Source organism: Pelobates fuscus, chromosome 1 (genome assembly GCF_036172605.1).
Source record: "Pelobates fuscus isolate aPelFus1 chromosome 1, aPelFus1.pri, whole genome shotgun sequence".
Classification (NCBI taxonomy): Eukaryota; Metazoa; Chordata; class Amphibia; order Anura; family Pelobatidae; genus Pelobates; species Pelobates fuscus.
The window spans coordinates 424,154,635-424,177,097 of record NC_086317.1 but is presented as its reverse complement, the minus strand read 5'-3'; the positions used below and the strand labels follow the sequence as shown (position 1 = coordinate 424,177,097).

The following is a 22,463-nucleotide window of genomic DNA, read 5'->3' as shown; positions in this document are numbered from 1 at the left end:
TCTCTTTAGAAGTAACCTGGCCTTCATCCATTAGGATATTCCTGAATGCACACTTCATTCTTGGAGTCCATCAGCTTACTATTTGATTTCTCTTCTTACTGCAGTCTGCCATTATCCAAGATTACCTTCCACGTGCTTTACTTTCTTATGTTGTGTATTTCTGTAATCATTGCATACAGAGTAAAACACACAATCTTCCTTTCTGTGCAATTATACACAAATGTCTATTATGGATTTGCGAGAACAGGACCCAGACAGCTTACTCCGTTTGCCCAACTTGTTTCTCACAATTGCCCATCACTACCCTTAAACAGATGCAGATTATCTTGTAAAGATGATTTCCATTTAACATTTTTCTTCAGTTCAAGAATAGAAACATAAACATGTAGTGTCCCGTAAACTCCCTTCCTTCACTCTGCTAAATATTTTTCCAGACTTTTTTTTTAGCCCTGGCAATACAATTTGCAGCACTTTAAAGCAAAGAAACAGTTGGTACACAAACAAAGCATTTTTATTATATAAAATATAACAGATTCAAAATAAACAGTCTCCCCCCCATTTTGTTTTCCCTCTTCATTTTGACACCTTGCTCTTGGGACCAAAAAATGAGGATATGTTTTTCATGCCACTCTTATCCACTTTGGCCAATGATTTCTGTGCTGCTGTCAACTTGCTATTAGTCTGTAAGGGGTAGGAAAAATAAAGAACGGTTTATGAGAGGGAATGTGGGGAAATCCACATGATCAAGAAAAAAAAAAAAAAATACATCATTCAAATTGTACCATGCATGACACATTTCAGATAATATCCATATATCTGGCTTGAATATTTGCAGCCAAGTTATTTTGACTTTTAATTTAAAATTTACTTTGCACTCCCAACAAGTCTCACTCAGTTAATAGCTGTTAATTCGCAACTTCCAAAACTAAAATAAAAATATATATATATATATATAGACAGGGTTTCAAGTAGATTCTATTGGTATGAAGAATAATGGACAGGTCTGAATTAATTTGTGCAGTGTGGGAATGACAAGGAGTCGCTCTGATAGACAAGCAACTTTATTTTAACTTCTATTTCTTGTATAGAAGCAACAATGACAAATTACTTAGATTTTTTATAAAATGGCATGAACTTTTAAAGATTTTGTTCGGATACACAAAAAAGCTTTTTGTTTTTAGTTATTAGATATCAATGGGGAAATTGCTATTCAGCCTAATCCCAGTTACTGCCATTAAGCATTGTTTATACCAGAGGTCAGCAACCTTTTTCCTGCATGAGGGTTGAATGTTATCACTGTAAATGGATGGAGGGCCATCTTCAAATACAATATTTAGAGTAAAAAAACAAAAACAAAAAATAAGGTAAGAGTAGATGGCTCCCTATGTTAGTATTCTTAAGCATAGCAACCCCACATAAGGATAGCAAATTTCGGAGTTATCTATTAAACAGCTGAAAGATCAGTCACCAAAAAATTCAAATGTTTCATAAATATACAAGCCTCGTTTGGACTATTATGTATATTGAAAATAACTATTTTTAGATACAATTTTCCTTGAAAACACATTAAAAAAAATCTATTAAAATCCAATTTTGATTTAAGAATCATTTATTTTCCATCCACTCTGAAATATAGACCCCCCCACCCCCTCCCAAACAGAACACCAATTTTTTTTATTTTGTGAGAATGATGGACAGTGTAAGTGTTAACTGTTTCCACAATTTTAGGTAAACAGATAGTGGTTTGTGATCAGTAAATCTGACATCTCCTAAGTTGGTCTAGTTAACATTAACTTATACCCTTTGTAAGGAACTTTAAAGTCCGAGTCTGGCAATGAGCAAACAATAGATTAGTGAAATAGATATTAAGGAGGTAATGCATTTAGAAATAAAAAACTATTTACCCTGCAGCTCGCACTTCTCATGTTTCTATATACATTTTATAGCAGGGGTGTTTTACCATAAGGATGACTACTAGGACCAAGCCATCAGTTGTGGAAACTAGTGTTTATATTATTCATTTAATAATTAGGCTACAGCTTTTATGTGAAGGTGACCACTCCAAAGACACATTCCCAGTCCATTCTGGTGCCTCCATCTGAACAACCCACCCACGCTTTAGAACAAACAATATGTTACATTGTGTGACATGACAAATTAACCACCCACACTCCTTTCTCTTTATAGGCACAGTTCCTGTCTCACCTACCTGTGCCCTTACCATCCATACTGAACATGTAGAGTGTGGAGCAGACTTAAAGGACAACTTTCACCTCGAAACGGTTTTTAGTATAGAAATCATTTCATTAAAATAATAATTAAATACAGCAACTCATCCCTACCTTTGTATTATAGTATGTGATGAGTTTTTATAATCTTAAAAAAAAAAACCAACAAAAAAAACCTAATCAAAAACCACGCTATCAACCAAAGGGCACCATCCTGCAGCTTAACACCTGCTGTGCAGCATGTTTAATATGAGTGGATAACTCACGATGGGGAAGTGTGTTCGTGAATACATATGCATTTGTACAATATTGAAGGTGAGATTGCAAGTGTGCTAAATTATTTAACGGGGTAGTAATATTAGCATGGCTGGACTTGGGGTGTTTCCTACAGGTCTTTCCTTTGTCAGAATTCTAATATTCATGTTGCCAGGAGACCAGATTTATTACGATTATTCATATTAGCATTATCAAGCCAGCATATTCTTCAGCACTTTACAATTACAGAAAGAGGATAATTGACCTGAGGTGAAGAAGGTCCTGCTCAAAAGACTTACAATTTATGAAGCTTTGAGGTAGGTGGATAAATATCATTAGGTGTCTTGCCCAGGGACACACAGTGGTGGTCTGACCGGGATTCAAACCTGTGTTTCCCGTAACCACTTCTCTAGTCAGACTATCACAATATTTGTGTGAACAACCCATACAACTAATATGATAACTAATGCGAAGGAAATCCACTCAACTGATCAAACTTCACCAATCTTAAAAACAGATAAAAGCAATGTTATGGTGGACTGCTAAATTAAAATGAAATGGTATATAGGGAAAGTGTTACTGTATACATTTTACATGAACGCACATTACTATGAATATGGGTTTCAAAAGTGATCAAGGTGTGAACAGCATAATTTTTAATTACAAGCAGAGAAACTGCTGCATAGCCACTTGAAAGATTAAACAAACATCCACCAATCACAGGAAAGGAAGAATAAGGAGCCACTCAGCTTTACATATAAGTAACCGTGTAATTTGTTAAAGAGACACTGCTTTAATAACAACATTTTATTATACGAGAAGAGAAATGTTGATAGAATGCCCACCTTTTTGTTTTTGCTGTTGGAGTTAAATTTTGTGTAGTCCTCATCTGCTTCCAATGGTGTGTCTGAAACTCTCCTTTTCTGTGATTTAAAAAAAAAATGGGAAAAGTGCTTGGTCAGTCATTAAGCTACCAATGTTGTGGACCATTAAGCTACCAATGTTGTGGACCAAACACCCACTTGTGCCAAGGTTGCATCAGAGAAGCCAACATAAGTTAAAATCCACATGTAATTTTTATGTCAGCTTAGATTAACATTATGGATATGTGGGTCTGGAATGTGGCTCAAGTGGCCATCAAACATTCTCTGACTCCCAGCATGCAAAAATATATATTTTATACTTATTGATCATCCTTGGCCCAATTTATTTAGTAATTGTACTATTGAATTCGGTATATCTGGAGATAACAAGTAAAGAAACCAGATACCTACATTTGAGACCTAAAACAAACATTTTGTGGCAGATATGAACTGCAACTGCTTGCTACTATAATGCATTGTACCCTCAACATTCTAGACTAGTGCAGTGATCTCTTTTACTGTATTACATAGAAAGAGAGAGTTCAATGATTGGAAAATTTGACAGTTAGCTGAAGCAGACATATATAGCATTGATCAATTCTGCATGAAAGTAATGTAATTTACCTTTACAGGGGGCTCGTGAATTGGACTGGATAGTTCTGGCAACCTGATTTAAAAAAAAAAGAAAAAAATACATATAGGTTTAGTAATAAAAGTGCACTTGTCATGCCCCAAACAACTTATGCCCATTTGATTGAACATAAGATACTATATATATATATATATACACATACATATATACACACACATTGTGCTAGCAAAATGTAAATATTAGGAGAAAAACCTTTTTAAAAAGGTTTTTCTCCCAGTTGTCAGTCAATGCCTCGGCTTGCCTCGCCACTGACTGACAAGGGAGAGCAGAAAATACATCCCACAGGAGATCCCTCTGTTCTCCTCACATAGCAACTACAATGCATGTGCTGCGGTTGCTATGGAAACTCACTAGCTGGCGCTTTTTAGAGGTGGGTTTACACTAAGAGTAACACTTACGATGCATTAGGATTCACTGGAATAAAGGAAAATTGAGAATCTCTATATTTTACAGTGGAATACACAATGTATCTTTTTCATACATGATGTATTCAACGTATATGAAAGCAATTGAAGGTAAATTTAATTATTCATAACAGGTTCACTTTAATCTAGTTCCATTGTCTTTGAGCCTTTGTTCAGCATTTGAAAACCGCCAACACATCCTGTTGACATATATTTTTAAACATTTTATGATGCCAAAATACCAACGTATTGCAGTATGCAATGATACATTTTTTATTGGACTAACAGAATATTTCAAAGATAAGCTTTTCGAGAGTTTTACTCTCTTCCTCAGGTCTAAAGCAATACTGATCAATCTGAGAGAGTTTAACACTTAAAACAACAGATGTCAGAGAAGGGGAGGGAGGTGTGAGTGGGGTGTCATAATTAGCAGAATATGTGCCTGAAAGTGAAAGGTGCAGGTTGGCTGAGAATAGCCAGAAAAAGTAAATAAACAGAAGAGTCAATAAGCTAGCTTAACCCCTTAAGGACCAAACTTCTGGAATAAAAGGGAATCATGACATGTTACACACGTCATGTGTCCTTAAGGGGTTAAAAAAAAATAAAAAAAAATACAGGGCATGCAAATATATAGCTGCATATATGTATGTATATAAATTCATCAAATAAAGGTGAAACGAGAATATTGAAAAATAACTATATAAGACATTAACATGTGTGTTTATAAAATTTTTTAGTAGTGTGTGAGAAAGCCAGAGTCTACAATAAGTCATTCATTTCAACACCAGAAATTTAAAGGACTTAATGTTTCCTTAAAGGACCACTATAGGCACCCAGACCACTTCAACTTAATGAAGTGGTCTGGGTGCCAGGTCCATCTAGGTTGAACCCTTTTAGCTGTAAACATAGCAGTTTCAGAGAAACTGATATGTTTACTTTAGGGTTAATCCAGGCTCTAGTGGCTGTCTCACTGACAACTGCTAGAGGCGCTTCCGCGATTCTCACCGTGATTTTCACAGTGAGAAGACGCCAGCGTCCATAGGAAAGCATTGAGAATGCTTTCCTATGAGACTGGCTGAATGCGCGCGCGGCTCTTGCCGCGCATGCGCATTCAGCCGATGACGGTAGAAGAGGGAGAAGAGTCCCAGTGCCGAGGGAGCCCAGCGGGGGAAAACAGGGAAGGGATTAACCCCTTCCTCCCCCTTCAGTGCCACGGGAGTGAGACCCTGAGGGTGGGGGTACGGTTTTCATTATCTTCTCCGCATAAATGGCACAAAGCCATATTGAGTGGCCTTACTACCATAGTTCTACTTTGGTACCCATGCCACATTAAAAACAACTGACTATTTGAATACATTGACTGCAAGAGCAGTTGTCTCTGCAGAAAGGTATTAGAAGAAAAACCATACCACCCATCTGATATGGGGTACATAATTTACCCCAACAAACACTGCATGTGGCGAGTAAAAAAATAAAAATTTAAACAATAATATTTGGGCTTTTTTCTTTAAGAATGCATACCAGTCACTAATTATATATATATATATATATATATATATATATATATATATAATGAAACAGAGCACTCCAGAGGTCTTGGTGATTAAAGATGTTTATCAGTGTTTGGAGAAAATCGACGTTTCGACCCGCAGGTCTTTATCAAGATGACATAAAACATAAAACAGTGGCTTTATATAACAAAGATAATTAAGAGGTAATCACTTACCCTATCGTGACAGTGCTGCCCCAAGGCCATGTGTAAACGCTGTGAGTTGATACATATATATACAGAATAATAATTTAGGCACTCGCCTAAACTTTTTCGTACTAATAAATCCACTATTGTTAAGTCCTTTTGAGTGCTCCACTTTATCGTTTGAGATATATATATATATATATATATATATTTTATGAAAATAAAGTTTGATGCATTCTTACTCTAGATATTTTGAGAGTTCCTCCGGAAGATCCTCAGGTAAATATTCAGATATCAAGCCATGTGCGTAACGCGTGTAGTCCTCTAGGAGACAGAAAAGCAATAAAAAGAACACTAGTGAAACAGGATAAATGTTGAACTCCTTCACTGCGCAGACTATGAAACAACAGCATTTAATTTCCACTAAGCACTACCCTAGCTAGCCACCCTGGTTGCTTCTACTTTACAGCATGCTTCTCCAGATGCGTAACACATCATTCAATTACCTCTTCATTCCTTTTACATGTTACCAGCGGCTGCAATTATTCTTTAACTCTCTCTGGTCATCAACTCCTTATTTCCTCTGCTACCTCTTCTCAACTCCCCATTTTAATCCCTTAAGGACTAAACTTCTGGAATAAAAGGGAATCATGTCATGTCACACATGTCATGTGTCCTTAAGGGGTTAAACTCTAGAATGATTAATCTCACAGGCTATATACCCAAGTGCTGGTATAAAACAGCTTCAGTGGCTAGATCGCAGCTCAAGGACAGGGACCTCTTTGCCTTTGTATTAATCTGTGTATGTTGCACACACATTTAGTCTCCCGATCATTGCAATATCAAGTTATACTTCAATTCTCCAAGAAAGCTCTTGTTTAACAGCATTTACATTAATTGAAGCTCTTCAAGTAATTGAGAGATCTCATTCTAAAATATTTAGAGATTACATTTAATTAGTGGGCAGATGCAAAAACAGATTTGTTTTCAATGGGTGCAATTTGTGAGTGCTCTGCATTTGGCATAGTAATTAAAATGTAAAGTCATTATTTACTATTAATGTTTATATAGCATCAACAGAACCAATAGGTGCAGAGGGCCTTACTCTAGATGCAAGCAATTTTAAATGTACCTTTGTGATTTGCATCTTAGTTAATTTTCCAGTAGAACCTAAAGCAATGTGTGTTCCACAAGTGCCCATTTCCTTCACGTAGATATTATGAGACAATATGCCTTACCATTGGTCCTTCCTACTGCATTTACTTAAAGAATGTGCTCTGACAGTCAAGTAGATTAACTTTCTATATGCACAAATTACATTTTTCACTGGCATCAAAACAAAAAGGAGTTGGGCAAGGCAAGCGTTAAATCTGTTACATGCTATATATAAAATAATCATCAACAATAAATATCACTCATATTTACAACCATCCAAAAAAGCCAATTATGTTGGGATTCTTACCCTCTTTAACATCAGGTCCTGGTTTACTCCGAATAAAGTTAGCTGACTGGACACCTGCTCCAACACAAATATTGCTGCTTTTCAGAACCTTAACTGTCTGATCCACCTAAAAAAAAAAAAAAAAAAAAAAAAGATACATACACAAACATGTTCTTAGAGGTGAATTAAATAAAGAAGCGTGATTTGCAAGTCAGTCAGACAGGGTTTGCCTTTTCGAATGATGTTTTAACTGTAACCTGTTCTGAACCAAGAGCACAGTGAGAAAATGTAATTCTAAGGTATAATGTAACAGCAAGCAAAAATATTGTACTTAAAAGGCTTTCCATATAGTGGATGTTTCCTTACAAAGCACACAAAGTCATTTAAAGTGTTTAAAAGTTATGAGATTTGCCGGTTATGTATTTTTCTGGTGCAGTGGTTTAAGTCAAGAAGGGGAGGTGGCATGAGGTGCCATATTCCTGAGACTTCACAAAGCCTCATCAAAACTATGCAAGGATCATTTAATATTAGAAAATAGACTTCCGTTAGTAGACAAGGGGCCCACCAGTGTTGGCTGGTTGGGGAGTTTCTCAAAACTCCCCAACAGGTCTATAGATACTCAGTTGTGGCTGAGTTCCCTGGAGCCTCTGGCCTTCTGTTCAGGATGTTCGTGCCTCGTAGTTAAAATACAAAAACACAAAAACGGGGTGCATAGAACCTCCTATCCTGACAGCACTGCAACTCGCCGACAATAATACATTTCCCACCACAAAAAGTACTTTACCTTTTTCTTTAACCATGCAAGTGTTTTTTCTTTGCTGTACTTGTAAAACGTCTTGTTGCCAATTTCTGGTAAAATAAAAAGGTAGTTTGTAACGAGGTTATCTTCAAGAGAAAAGTAGTAAAAGTACTTAATATTGGCAAGCTTAAATATCTCATCCCCCTTTTCTCCCTCCAAAGAAAGAAAAAAAAAAAAAAAAAAAACCAAGGCTTTATACACAGTATTTTAAAATGAAGAATTTCTAAATTACTTTGTTGGTAATTTGTTTACCTGCAGTAAGACTCCAATCCATTTCCAAGCAAAAATTATATTTTTTGATTCCTGAAAAGTCCATGCAAAAGGATCAACTACCGATGTTAGATCTGTGATATAACTGGATCCTTCATAGGGAGTGATTTTAAACTAGCGTGTGAAACAGATGGAAGTACTAACTTGTCATTTGGTTTATATCAGCAGCTAGTCATTAATATATTTCAGGTCTCTATTCTGTGGGAACCCATTGGAATCTAACTGGGTTATTCAACAAAGTGGGAATTTAAAGAGAATCTCATATTTCAGGTTAAAATAGCCACACTTTAAAAATTCTCACAGCCAACTATGTTTTTAGTCCAGCTACTCTTTAAAATGCACTCAATTCTCACATTAGTAAAAAAAATCCTTTTAACTACGGGAACGTTTCCCAGGCCTCCCACTTCCAAGTACGACACTACTAGAATACCATTACTCAACACTTCACGCCTGTTGACTGGGAGAACCCTTTAGACGCCATGTTGTGCTCCTCTGATTCCATTTCCAAACTCTATATGATATTATGATACATCCCGGACTGGGGCAGCTTACAAACAGGCATAGGGAAGTGGAAGGTGCATTTTCTGAATATAAGTCCAGGAGACATGCTCACTGCACACTTTACTCATAGCCAGACATTGTCAATGGTGCCTTATAAAGGACATGTTACGTAAAAATGTACACTATACCTATTATTCCCCTCACCAACTCCATCTCATGGACAGAAGGGAGACTGTGACTTATTTCAAGTGTACACACACCAAGGCTGATCTGTATCACGATCTGTGGGAGTTGTCAGGGTATTTATATCGGCAGACATTTTGTGCAATGATAGAAATTAAAATGTATATTGTCAGTCACTCTGAACAGAGCAGACTCCATTTTGTTATTTTCAAACTAACAAAAGACACAAGATTTCTATCCCTTCTGTAAAACTAACCACTTGCCTTTGCTAAGGAATGCTTAGTATATACAACCTAGAGATTAAGAAATGAGAATGGGGGGGGGGATGGACAGACTGTCTAAAATGCTAATGGAATAGAATAAATTCTAAACCCAGACATAGGTGACAGAGGATTAAATAATTTAATTTTACTTTCTATATCTAACAAGATCCCATTGTGAGTGGAAGTTGAAATAAAATTTAAGGTGAAACTTAGTTCACAAACTGTCATATTAGCAATTATAGCAGAATTTGCAGACACATAGTCTGAAGAAAATTCAAGAAAACTGTTTGAAATGACAAGTAAATATAAAATATAGTAACCATAAAGATAACGAAAATGACGTCAAAATAGCCACCAGGAAAAGTTAACTCTTTCCTGGATAGGTATGTTTAGTGGGACAAGACTGCCATCTAGAGTCCAAATACTAAAATAGTTATCTAGAAAGGAACCACACCCCCAGTGTTCCCATTGGTTATTAGCCACTGACGAACAGAAAATCTGTCCCTTTAAAAGTTAAGACAAAGGGAAGAGAGATTCAATTCAGGCATTCAGAGAAATCAAGAAAATCAGGAGGGAGAAAGCAGTCGGGGGCAAAAGAGTCGGAAGCAGGCTAAGAAAGAAAAGACAGAGAAACATTCCTTGACACTTAGCTACCTGAGAACATCTGGTGAGAATATCTATTAACTGGTAAATATACTGGCTTCATTTAATTAATTTAAATTAATTAAAATTTTCTAGTAGTATGATATATGACTGGATAAATCACGATAAGATTTCGATATTTAGAAATCTTAGTTAAGAAATACTTTATTAAACTTTTATTCTGCAGATAAAACACTAATTCTGTATTTATGTGACATATCACATGTTAGCATATCGTGATATTTATCCAGCTGTATTGATTTGCTTTAAATAAGATAAAATATCTGTTAGGCAAATTAAAATATCAGCTTATAGAACATGTTAGATTTCTTTTTATTGGATGGATCTAGGAAGTGACTAATGACTGGTTAAATGTTATTTTATTCAAAAATTACATAAGAATAGATCTTAAATGCCTAGAAGAGGTCTAGCCAGCATTGAAAGGGTTACTCTGTCAGCTAAGTTTTTATGGCTTTACGCTGCAGCTCTGTCTATGTGAAACTTTCTTTGTCTCTCTGAAGCCCATCATAAATCCTGTCTTGAAGGCCAATGCTGTAGATTCTAAACTGCCTTAGTCATTAGGAGATGTTTTTATATTACCATATTGTATTGCATACTCATGTTATACTGAATTTCAATTGATTATTATCATGCATGTTACTTATTATTATTATTATTATTATTATTATTTGAATATAAAAATAAACTGTATCTATTTTTATAACAAATTGTGATTTTATTGATATGGTATACATTTCACTTATAACGATAAACGTTCTTTGGGATCTGAGAATTAAAATAGTGGGTAATTCTCAAACTGTTTACTATTATTATCCCATAAATATCCCCACAGAGTGTGCTCTAATTCAATCTTTCTGGACCGAACCAACCTGTTACTTAGATAGAGATGGCATGCCCACCTTACCGCTTACCCCATAATTATTGCTTTTGGGACCCTTACCAGGGCTCCCATTGCCTAACGAACGATTCCTCCTCATCGTAGCAGCGGTGGGACGCAAAACCATCCTTCAGGTCAGCAACCAGCTGCACGCACCCACCTTGGAGTAATTTCTAACCAAGCTTGCTTTTCTATTTAAAATTGATTGGTTGGACACACTAACAAAGAAATCCTAGCCAAAAAAAAAAAAAAAATGTCTCTTGACCTGGAGATCATATATACTCACCCTAGACGAATCTTTCTACACCAAAGTGAAAACCATTTTGGCATACATGGCATGGTTCTCAGCTGAGGTGGTGGTGGGTCGAGACCCCCAGGCAAATAATTACTTGATGGGCTTTTCTCACCATATTCTCGAGCACTTACTTACAATTGTATGGGAGGGCAGTGTGTTACAGCAAACTGGCAGTTAGTTTACTTTGTTCTGGTGCACTTTTCACAGTATATTAGTTACTAACAGGGCTACCAACAAATTCTCACACAACATATCTGTTAAACGTGCTGATGGGGCCACACCGGATAACATTGTGGCAAAGGACACCAAGAAAATACATCATCGGACATCCGGACTACAAGCTGGTCACACGGACGCCTTTAGTTACGGAAAACACTTACAATTGCGACTTACCCTTTTCTTCAGTAATATGATGAACAGTTTGAGCAACTTGATTGCATTTTAACAGCATGTTGCAAGAAGGAAACTCTTCATCTACCACAATCTGCTCCAATGGCTGAAACTTCCCCTGCTATAAAAAAAAAAAAAAAGGAATTGGCTTTTTACAGAAGAAAAAAAACATTGTAGGATTGGGAATACTATACGAGTAGTTACATGGAGGAATACAAATCAAAAACACAAATACATTTATTGCCAATTCCAGTACATAGCTGAAAAGAAAGAATGAGGAAAAAAACAAACACATTTTTACCTTTACTAAAACAGAAATAAATTTGATTGTTAATGAAAAACAAATGCTCTGGAATAGAGAGAATAAGTGAAAAATGGGTTTAGAAGCTTCTATTTCTAAAAGAAAGGAAAACAATTACATTTTATCACGAGAAGCTCAATTTTAATTCACTAAAGGGCACCAAGGATCATAACCACTACATTGCATTGTGATGGTTCTGATACAAGCAGGTTACTGGAACCAGTGACTAAATATCTGCATGTCGGCAAGCTCTCCAAAACATTGCTAGGTATCTGAACAACATACTGTACCTCTTTATATGCTTTAAGCAAATAGTACAGCAGGAAAAATAAAGGATCAGCTGGTGATGCAAATAAAAGTCTCCCATCTAGAAAGAATAATGCAATACTGAATTAGTAAACCCGCAATAATAAATTACAAGACCACTGAAAAAGTAGAAATTAAAAGGGACACTATAGTCAGCAGAACAACTACAGCTTATTGAATTTGTTCTGGTGAGTAGAATCATTACCTTCAGGCCTTTTGCTGTAAACACTGCCTTTTCAGAGAAAATGCAGTGTTTACATTACAGCCTAGTGATAACTTCACTGGCCACTCCTTAGATAGCGGTTAGAGATCCTTCCTGGGTCATGACTGCCTAAAATGCATCCAAACATTCAGTATCTCCTCCCTCTGCATGCAGACACTGAACTTTCCCGATAGAGATTCATTGATTCAATTCATCTATATGAGGAGATGCTGATTGGCCAGGGCTGTGTTTAAATCATGCTGGGTCTGCCACTGATCTGCCTCTTTGTCAGTCTCAGCCAATCCTATGGAGAAGCATTGTGATTGGATCAGGCTACCACTTCTGATGATGTCAGCAGACAGATGCAGTTCACAGGCAGAGGTAGCAGCTGTAGACTTGAATACAAGTAAGATTGTACTATATTTAGGGTGGCAAGAGCGGGCCAGGGGGCAAGATGGTGTTTTTAACATTATAGGGTCAGGAATACATGTTTGTGTTCCTGACCCTATAGTCCTTTAGAAACTTGTTTTTGAATGCAGTTTTCTTTTTCAGTATTTTGTCTCTTTGTAAACATAAATTAATCTTGTGTTATTGTATACTATCTGTGTGAGTAAATCTAGGGAACAGGCAGTTCATTATTTATGGGGTCCTGTGTCTTTCCCTCATGCCAGATACAGATATGTTCTGGAAATAAAAAAATAAAAAACACTTTTTTTTTTTTTTTTTTTAAACCCTCATATTTTTAATCTCAGATAATATTCTGAGTAGTCAAGTTATCCAAATACAGCTTCTTATAGAAATAAGTGATGACATGAATAGGTTATTGTTTTTTGTTTTTTTTTAATATAGCTCAGCAAGCACTTTTCCCTAGATCCTGTTTATTAACCATGAGTTAAAGCTCAATGCATTAAAGTTTTGAGAAATAAAAAAAAGGAAGTTACTAGGAGGCATGGAACAGTTGAAATGCTGTGCTTGCACGTTTATAGCACAAGAAGGATCTACTGCATTTTGCTATATGACAGTTCACATGTAGAGTTTAACCGCTTTGCTGCTAGAGACAGACAACCAAGAGACACACAGCAGACCCCACACTGCCCATGTCCTCCCCTCACCCTCAAGTAAGGGAGAATGAAAGCAGCAGAGGAGGATTTGGCAGCAGAGAGAACTTGGCCTTAGTGCTGGATAGAGGCTAGTTTTAGATATCTAATTTAATTTTCCCCATTGGGGGGGGGGGGGGGGGTAACATAGAAAGTTACGCTGACCAAAAATGTGTTTTCTTAAAACACAGTTTTTTGTTTGGACTATTCCTTTAATAATAGAGCTGGAGTCATTGAAAATATCTAAAAGTATCATATATGCTTAAAATATTTGAGCATTTCATTTTAGTTTAAAATTAAAAAACTTGTGTAATTAGATAAGAGCATTTAGAGAGCCCACCTTGTTGAACTGTCTGACCTATGAACCATGAGCGACATTTTTCATGGAAAGCTTTCAGTTCACAGAGTTGTTGTCCATTGTTGATAAACAGGCACAGGACTCCTTTCTCTACAAAAATAAAAGAGAGCCAGAAAAGTTCACTCAAGCAAAAAAAAAAAAAAGCCACAACAAAAATACATAAACAAATGTAATTTTATAAATAAAACTATATAAAACAAATATAAAGAATGTAGGTAGGCAACCTTGATAAACATTGAAAGACATAGTATCAATAAACAATTTCATACATCTTAACAGTAACTAAAGGGTCACTACAACCAGCACAACAATGCTATGACGGACCATCTGGTCAAGATGGACTAGTGCAAGACTCACAGCCAATATCTCCCCAAAAAGGAGTATAATCACTAATGATTGGTCCTTACAGGCCCAGAGTGCCTAACCAGGAGCTGCCCAGGAATTGCATGGAACAGTGTGTCGGATCACGGGTTGCCGCTGTCCGGTAAAACCTCGCCTGGACAGGGCTCAGCCACCAAACAGGGCGCTATTTAGAATGTGGATTGGCATCCAAGGACGCCAACCACTGGAGAAAGCTTCTTGTACTTGAGCCGCCATTCTCTGTGACCAAGACTTTTCACCCAGCAGCCTGGAACTCAGCAACATTGCAGGATGGTTGTGGCCAAGTCAAACTTTCTTTCAGGATTACTTGGGATGGGCATCTCCGATCCAGGTGCTTTTTGGACTGTATACCCTCTGGAGGGGAGCTTTTTAGAAGCATATGATGTGTAGGGATGCACTAAGGGGAAACGTTTTGTGGGGATACCTTTGTTGGGTGCCCTGATGTGTGGCAGTTAATGTAATTACGTAGTTCTGACCAAGTTATCTCCCAGACACCAAGGTGTCAGGGTGGGGAAATTAATTTTTTCAGTGATGACCCCCTGTTGTGGACTGTTGCATAAAAAGCACCCAATAAAACTGAACCTGTCTTACCCTGCATCAAGTCACGGCTGTTGACTAGGGATAGAGCTATAAATCACTCCGGGTCCCTTACGTTAGGGAAAGTGTAAACTTAAAAGGATACTCCAAGCACCATAACAACTTACAGTGATGGGAAAAGGAAACTACACCCTCTTTGAATTCTATGGTTTTACACATCAGGACATAATCATCTGTTCCTTAGCAGGTCCTATAATTGGGTAAATACAACCTCAGATGCACAACAACATGTGACATATTAGACCTTGTCATGATTTAACAAAAATAAAGCCAAAATGGAGAAGCCATGTGTGAAAAACTAAGTACACCCTTACCGCTTTCACAGGAATTAAGAGACTATGTAGAAGACAGGTGCTGCTAATAAAATGCCCTTGATTAATTGATCATCAGCATTTGTTCCCACCTCTTAAAAAGAAAAGTACATTTTTCAAGCCAGTTTTGGGGAGTCACTGATTGCCTGAGGGTGTCAGCTGACCGCTCTCAGCCAATCAGCGGCACCCCTGGCTTCCTGAAATTGCGATTCCAGGAGCTGGATTCTGCTTGGGTGAGTTGAGTATCGGCGCTGGAAGCAACTTTGGGGTTAAACTATTCTAAAGTGGTTTAACCCCTGTAGATAATAGTGCACCAACAACTATGTTAGCATTAACAACTAAAAACACCTGCCTAATATTGTCTAGGTTCCCTTCCTGCTGCCTATACAGCTCTGATGTGTCAAGGCATGGACTCCACAAGACCTCTGAACTTGTCCTGCGATATATGGCATCAAGACATGAGCAGCAGATGCTTTAAGTCCTGCGAGATGGGGCCCCGATGGATCGGATTTGCTGTTCCAGCACACCTCATAGATGCTCATTTGGATTAAGATTTTAGGAATTTGGAGATCAAGGCAACACCTTTAACTCTTTGTAATGTTTCTTAAACCATTCCTGAACAATTTTTGGAGTATGGTAGGGTGCATTATTCTGTTGAAAGGAGCCATTGCCATCAGGGAACACAGTTGCCATGAAGGGGTGTATATAGTCTGCAACAATCTCTAGGTAGGAGGTACATGTCAAAGTAACTTTAACCCAAGGATTCCCGGCAAAACAGTGCCGCTAATTGCCTAACTACTTCCCATCTCTTCCCCAGATAATTGACGCACACTCACCCAGCATTCCACTAGGTCTAAAAGATAATGTAATTCATCAGACCAGGCAACCTTCCTTCCATTGCTCCATAGTCCAGTTCTGGTGCTCTCATCCCCGTTGAAGACGCTGGACAGGGGTCATCATGGGCACTCTGATCAGTCTGCGACTATGCAGCGCCATACACATGAAACTGCAGTGCACACTGTGTTCTGACACCATTCTATCATGGGTAGCATTATTTTTTTTAATTTTTTTTAGCAATTTGACATACAATAGCACTTCTGTGTGAACAGACCAAATTGACCAACCATCAATAAGCTTTGGACAGCCATGACCCTGACATTGATTCACCGGTTGTCCTTCTTTGCACCACTTTTGGTAGGTACTAACCACTGCATACTGGAAACACCCCACAAGATTTGCCACTTTTGAGATGTTCTGACCCAGTCGTCTAGCCATCACTATTTGGCCCTAGTCACAGTCACTCAGATCTTTTCACTTGCCCATTTTTTCTGCTTCCAACACATGAAATTTAATAACTGACTGTTCACTTGCTGCTCAATATGTCCCACCCACTGACAGGTGCCATTTTTACAATACAAGATTATTCACTTCACTTGTCAGTGGTTCTAATGTTGTGACTGATGTGTGTATATATCACCTGTCTTTATTGATACGTTTTAGATCTCAAACTCATTTTAGAATTGCCAAACAATGGTTTCCTTCTGGAGGGCTAAGTTAAGCAACTATAGTCATTATCTATATTAGATTACATACCTGTTAATGGACTGCGTAGTTTCAGGAATAATGTTTTATTACTTTTAGTTTTTGCATCATCTTTTAGAGATTCTGAAATTACAGACACAAAGTTCAATTAGTTTAAGTTATATTACAAACAATTCACATTAGACGAGGAGCCAGCACATAAAGCATCCCAAAAGATGGCAAATTAATGAAGATGTATCTGTAGATTAGAGACATGCATGGAACATATTCTTGTGGGAATATAAATGCTCCAAATATGGACTTGGCTAATCGCCATTTTCGGACTACAATCCCCATAAACGACCGGACGAAAACCGGAAGTGACGCGCTGGACGCAAAGCACTCTGGATCCTGTAGTGCCGAAAAACCGGAAGTGACGCGACGGCTGCTTAGCCACGTCAGGTGATCGGAAGGACCATTCCGATTGGAAGGACGCATTTTAGGCGGGATTTTACAGATTTAAAAGGACAGAGAATCAGGAAGTCTTTTACAAGCTGACTGAGGAAGCCGTTTTACCGGCGAAACGCGTTTTAGCTTTTAAAGTGGACTGAATATTTTTATTGGAAACCACTAATACTCTTAATATATTTGTTCTTATCTGTTTTTTATTTTCTAGAAAGTATTTTATATTGATTATTTATACATTGTAATAAATTCACCTATTTTTTACTACCAACTGTATCCAGTACCAGTGATTCCAGGGAAGGGGCAGTGTCACCCCACAAATTGACACTAGGTCTGCATACTTAGAGCCAGTTACCAAAAGGCTCTAAACAAGGTGAGCATTTTAATCTCATTTTTTAAAAACTCACAAAAACTGCAAAGGATGCTACACTTAGCTCGTTAATTCTGTGTCTTTCATATACCGAGTGGAGAGGAGAATACACCATCCAACTTGGAGAGAGGGGTCGTGTGATCTACCTTTAAAGACACAGACGTGCACAAGTTTAGAGCCTAATTCACTTGAAAAGGCTCTAAAAAATGTGAGTGTAGACATAATTGTGAACTCACTCAATTTCCAACCACAGTGTTTAATATACTGCACAATCATTTGTATATATTTTTGTTTTCTTTTGTATATTCACTATATTGGAGAACGCAAAGGGTACCTGTCTTTGAACCACAGGTAATTTACTGTAACCAAACACAGCGCTGCACTCTTAAAGGTAGAGGACCCAAGGGGTGGCAACACCAATTGGGCCTGAAACCTTTTTTGTATCTTGGTGATTATCTTTGTATGGTGGGCTTTTGAGGAGTACCCACAGAGTGTTTTTCAGCAGCTAAAACCCACTGTTTATACCTACTACTTAGCGCCACATATTCCACACCTATTGTGTAAAAATCCATTTAAATGGTAAGCAGCTGGAAATATTGCAGATCTGGAGATTGTTACTAAATCAGTTCACTTAAAATTTGTAATTGTCATGACAATTATCCATAATCTTTGATTTGGTGAAAGAACCCCATAGCACTGAAAAAAAGGCAACAAATAGGGAAAATTTGTAATCCATTAACCAATAGACTGGCGAATTCCAGAGATTCGTGAATGTCCAAATTTGGATTAAAAAACATTTTTGTTACTCATAAGTTTTTTTATTTTTTTTAAGGCACTGTAACGATAATGCATTTAAAAAGGGACACTGTAGGCATCCAGACCACTTCAGCTCATTTAAGTGGTCTGGGTGTTGTGACCCTTTTGCACCTAGAGCTGCAATGTTTAACATTGCAGTTCCAGAGAAACTGCAATGTTAAAGGAACACTATAGTCACCTAAATGACTTTAGCTAAATAAAGCAGTTTTAGTGTATAGATCATTCCCCTGCAATTTCACTGCTCAATTCACTGTCATTTAGGAGTTAAATCACTTTGTTTCTGTTTATGCAGCCCTAGCCACACCTCCCCTGGCTATGATTGACACAGCCTGCAAGAAAAAAAAACTGGTTTCACTTTCAAACAGATGTAATTTACCTTAACCCCTTAAGGACACATTTAACCCTGCTCACACTGCATTGTGCTCTATGGGGATTTAAATCCCCATTTAAACAGCTGCATGCCGATCTCACTTTAAGCTCTGCATGCAGCTCAGCTGTCAGTCTGTGGACATGAAAAATGACCCCAACTGACAGAGGGGAGACCCAGGTTTCTAATGATACCTGGGTTTCCTGGTGTGAGCAGGGATTTAACCCTGCTTACACCACAATCTAGATATAGGCATTTAAATGCCTAATAAGCAGATACATGCCGCGCTGACTTCCAGCACTGCATGTAACTCATCAAAAAGGCTGGGGTCACTAAAAATGTCCCCAGCTGATAGAGGGGAGCCCCAGGTTTCCATTGATACCTGGAACTCCCTTGTGTTAGCAGGGATTTAACCCTGATCACACCAAATTGTAACAGTGGGGATTTAAATCCCCATTTAAATGCTTGTTTGCAGCGCTCACTTTGAGCTCTGCAAACAGAGCATCAGTCAGTCTGGGGCCACTAATTCTGGCCCCAGGTGAGAGAGGGGAGCCCCAGGAATTAAATGATACCCGGGGCTCATAGTTACAAGCAAGGTAATAAACCCTGCTGGAAAAATACTGCATGACGGAAATGTTCCTTAAGGGTAGGACCAGCATGATGGAAAATTTCCGTCATGCGTCCTTAAGGGGTTAAATAATTGTATCTCAATCTCTAAATTGAACTTTAATCACATACAGGATGCTCTTTCAGGGTCTAGCAAGCTATTAACATAGCAGGGGATAAGAAGATCTTAACTAAACAGAACTTGCAATAAAGAAAGCCTAAATAGGGCTCTCTTTACAGGAAGTGTTTATGGAAGGCTGTGCAAGTCACATGCAGGGAGGTGTGACTAGGGTTCATAAACAAAGGGATTTACCTCCTAAATGGCAGAGGATTGAGCAGTGAGGCTGCAGGGGCATGTACTATACACAAAAACTGCTTCATTAAGCGAAAGTTGTTCAGTTGACTATAGTGTCCCTTTAAACATTGCAGCACTAAGTCTGCCCTCAGAGGCTGTCTACCAGACAGCCACTAGAGGGCTTCCAGAATTGTAACGGGCTTTTTGCCCATAGGAAGACATTGATTCAATGATTTCCAAAGGTGAGGTCTAAAGCGCGTGCGTCATTTGCTGCGCATACGCATTAGACCCCGCTCGTCCCGAGACAAAGGGGTCAGATCTTCGACCCAGCGCCGGGATAAGGCAAGCAAATAAAGAGTTTTTAACCCTTTATTAACTGGTGAGGGCGCGAGGGAGGCAGAGGTAGTGCCAGGTTTGTATTCCATTTTAAAATACAAAAAATTATAGAAAAATAAATCTTTCCCTTGGTGGACGGTTTAACGTTTATTAGAGCAGCAGTTTAAAAAAAAAAAAAAAAAAAAGTTACTTCACAGCAAAGATCATATAGCTATATTGTTATACCCATCCAGAAAATGAACAAACTAATAACGAGTATTTAATATTAGGATGTTACAATATGATTCTGCAGGAAATGATGTGAGTGTGTGCAAGAATGTGTAAATGTGTGTGTCAGTCAGTGTTGCGATGGTCACGGCTGGACAGTGGAGTACCTGGAGGTGCATGGAGGCACGCAACGCCACATAACATTACGACGTGCCGTTGACGTGCTCCACCTTCACAGGGTCTCAAGAAGTAGCGGGAGGATCCGTTTTGGCACAGGGTGCAGACGGCGCCATTTAGGGTATACCAGAGGCCAGACTCCGGAGTCGCATACTGGCAGCGGCAATGTGAGTGGAGTCTGCTTGTTGGTTAGATGGGGAAGGACTGGGCTTTAGTAGAGGGGGATGCTTGGTTTTCTATTTTATACTGTACTTTTCAAAATAAACCTATTTTTCTATGAAAAAAGTTGTTGTTTTTTTGCAGCCCACATAACGTTTTCCTGACATTATAGCATCCTTAGGACCCCCCTGTCCCCCCACACTCAGGGTCCCCCTCCCTTGGCACTGAAGGGGTTAAAACCCCTTCAGCCACTTACATTAATCGCTGGTGACATCTCCTCCCCCGGCGACATCAGCTCCCGAGTGGAGCGGAAAGCGCATGCGCGGCAAGGGCTGCGCGCGTTCAAACAGTCCATAGGAAAGCATTTTTCAATGCTTTCCTATGGACGTCCTGCACGCTGGATGCGAATTTTGCATCCAGTGTCGCAGAAGCGCCTGTAGCGGCTGTCAGTTAAAAAGCCACTAGAGGTTGGATTAACCCTAAAGGGTTGAAACCTGGGGGACCTGGCACCCAGACCACTTCATTAAGCTGAAGTAGTCTGGGTGACTATAGTGTCCCTTTAAACCTTGTTTATTTGGCCTGTGCTAGACTTTGAGTGTGACATGCTTACAGTACGCTGTGGAGAAGTGACATTTTAGGTGAAGCTATGCCAACTAAAAAAAAAAAAGTTGCAGATATATATTTCTAGTTCCAACATTTTTATATGAAATTCGAAAATTTCCATTTCAATGCACACACAGTTCCAAAAAAACAAACAAACAACCCATAGCATCCCCTGGGATGTCACCTGCTGGTATGTTCATTGTTAACCCTTACTTGTAATTCTAAAGCGTGTTCTATTATTTACAAAAAATTATTCCAGAGTTATTGTACAGATGGATTTTAGGAGAACCAACAGAGTGAGGGGACCCTATAATTCTAAAATGGAGAAGAATACTGTTCACTTTATTTCCATATTGTAAAGGGCAAATGAGAGTTTACGAACATAGTTAAAAAGAAGCAGTACAATTGGATAGATGTTTATTAAATAAAGTGTGACTGGTCATGAATTAAGTTAAAATTTCAAATTGTAGGTAAAAAAAAAAAAAAATCACACATGTTTACAATTCAGCTCTTTTAGCCCAAATCTTTAGATAAATTCCCTTTAAATTCCTAACAAGTCACTCTTTAGTGCCTAATCCTGGCAGTGTTATCCTGCAATAAGTGCATCTCTGATCAACCATCCCAATTAAAGGGACAGTACACTCTCCTTATGCCCACAGCAAGGATTTAATAGCTTGCACCCAGCCGAGGTGTACCTGGGGCCACCAGCACCCACTGGTCGGTCTGTCCGTCCCCGGCCGGCTTCTTCTTGGAGAGCATGGTCCCTGCAGCCGGTTATTTTACACCCACAGCCCACGCTGCTTGCCCGTCAATGTGAGGAGAGACTTGGCGCCCATCAGGATTGCACCACTGAGCTGCGCGGGGGGGACACTTCCTAACTATATGCCAATACTCTACTTAACTCATATAATAGTATGCACGACGACATACTATTTACTTTTTAATAATGGAAAGTTTAATTCATGCAGTCTGTGCGAATTTGTCGGTTGTGGTCTTTGGTCTTATTTTAAAAATAATGTGTGTCCCCCACATTCATGGTAGAGATAGTTTCTCCCTCTTGGTGTCAGTATGTTGCAGGAAGAAATTCTCTGCTACCTTCCTGTGGCCTCCCCCTTCCTTGTGAGTTATAGAGCATAGATAACTTTGTACACAGCTACATTGTTACTTGTTGCAGTGAAGTAACAGTGCCAATATTCCTTTAATAGAAT

General features: G+C 38.4%; 1 protein-coding gene across 2 annotated transcripts; it reads right to left on the bottom strand.

Moving 5' to 3' along the window:
* Nucleotides 1–570: 570 nt before the first annotated feature.
* On the bottom strand, nucleotides 571–22,090 carry RNASEH2B (ribonuclease H2 subunit B). 2 transcript variants are annotated; one of them, XM_063444841.1, is made up of 11 exons: nucleotides 21,951–22,090; nucleotides 16,927–16,998; nucleotides 14,027–14,134; nucleotides 12,372–12,448; nucleotides 11,784–11,901; nucleotides 8,324–8,388; nucleotides 7,561–7,666; nucleotides 6,341–6,422; nucleotides 3,971–4,013; nucleotides 3,329–3,406; nucleotides 571–681 (listed from the first exon to the last, which is right to left on the bottom strand). In XM_063444841.1, the coding sequence occupies exons 1-11, from the start codon at nucleotides 22,012–22,014 to the stop codon at nucleotides 574–576; spliced, it is 921 nt and encodes a 306-aa protein (XP_063300911.1). In that variant the 5' UTR covers nucleotides 22,015–22,090; the 3' UTR covers nucleotides 571–573. The 2 variants fall into 2 exon arrangements, with proteins under 2 accessions (XP_063300911.1, XP_063300912.1); XM_063444842.1 differs by lacking the exon at nucleotides 3,329–3,406.
* Between the last annotated feature and the right edge of the window lie 373 nt (nucleotides 22,091–22,463).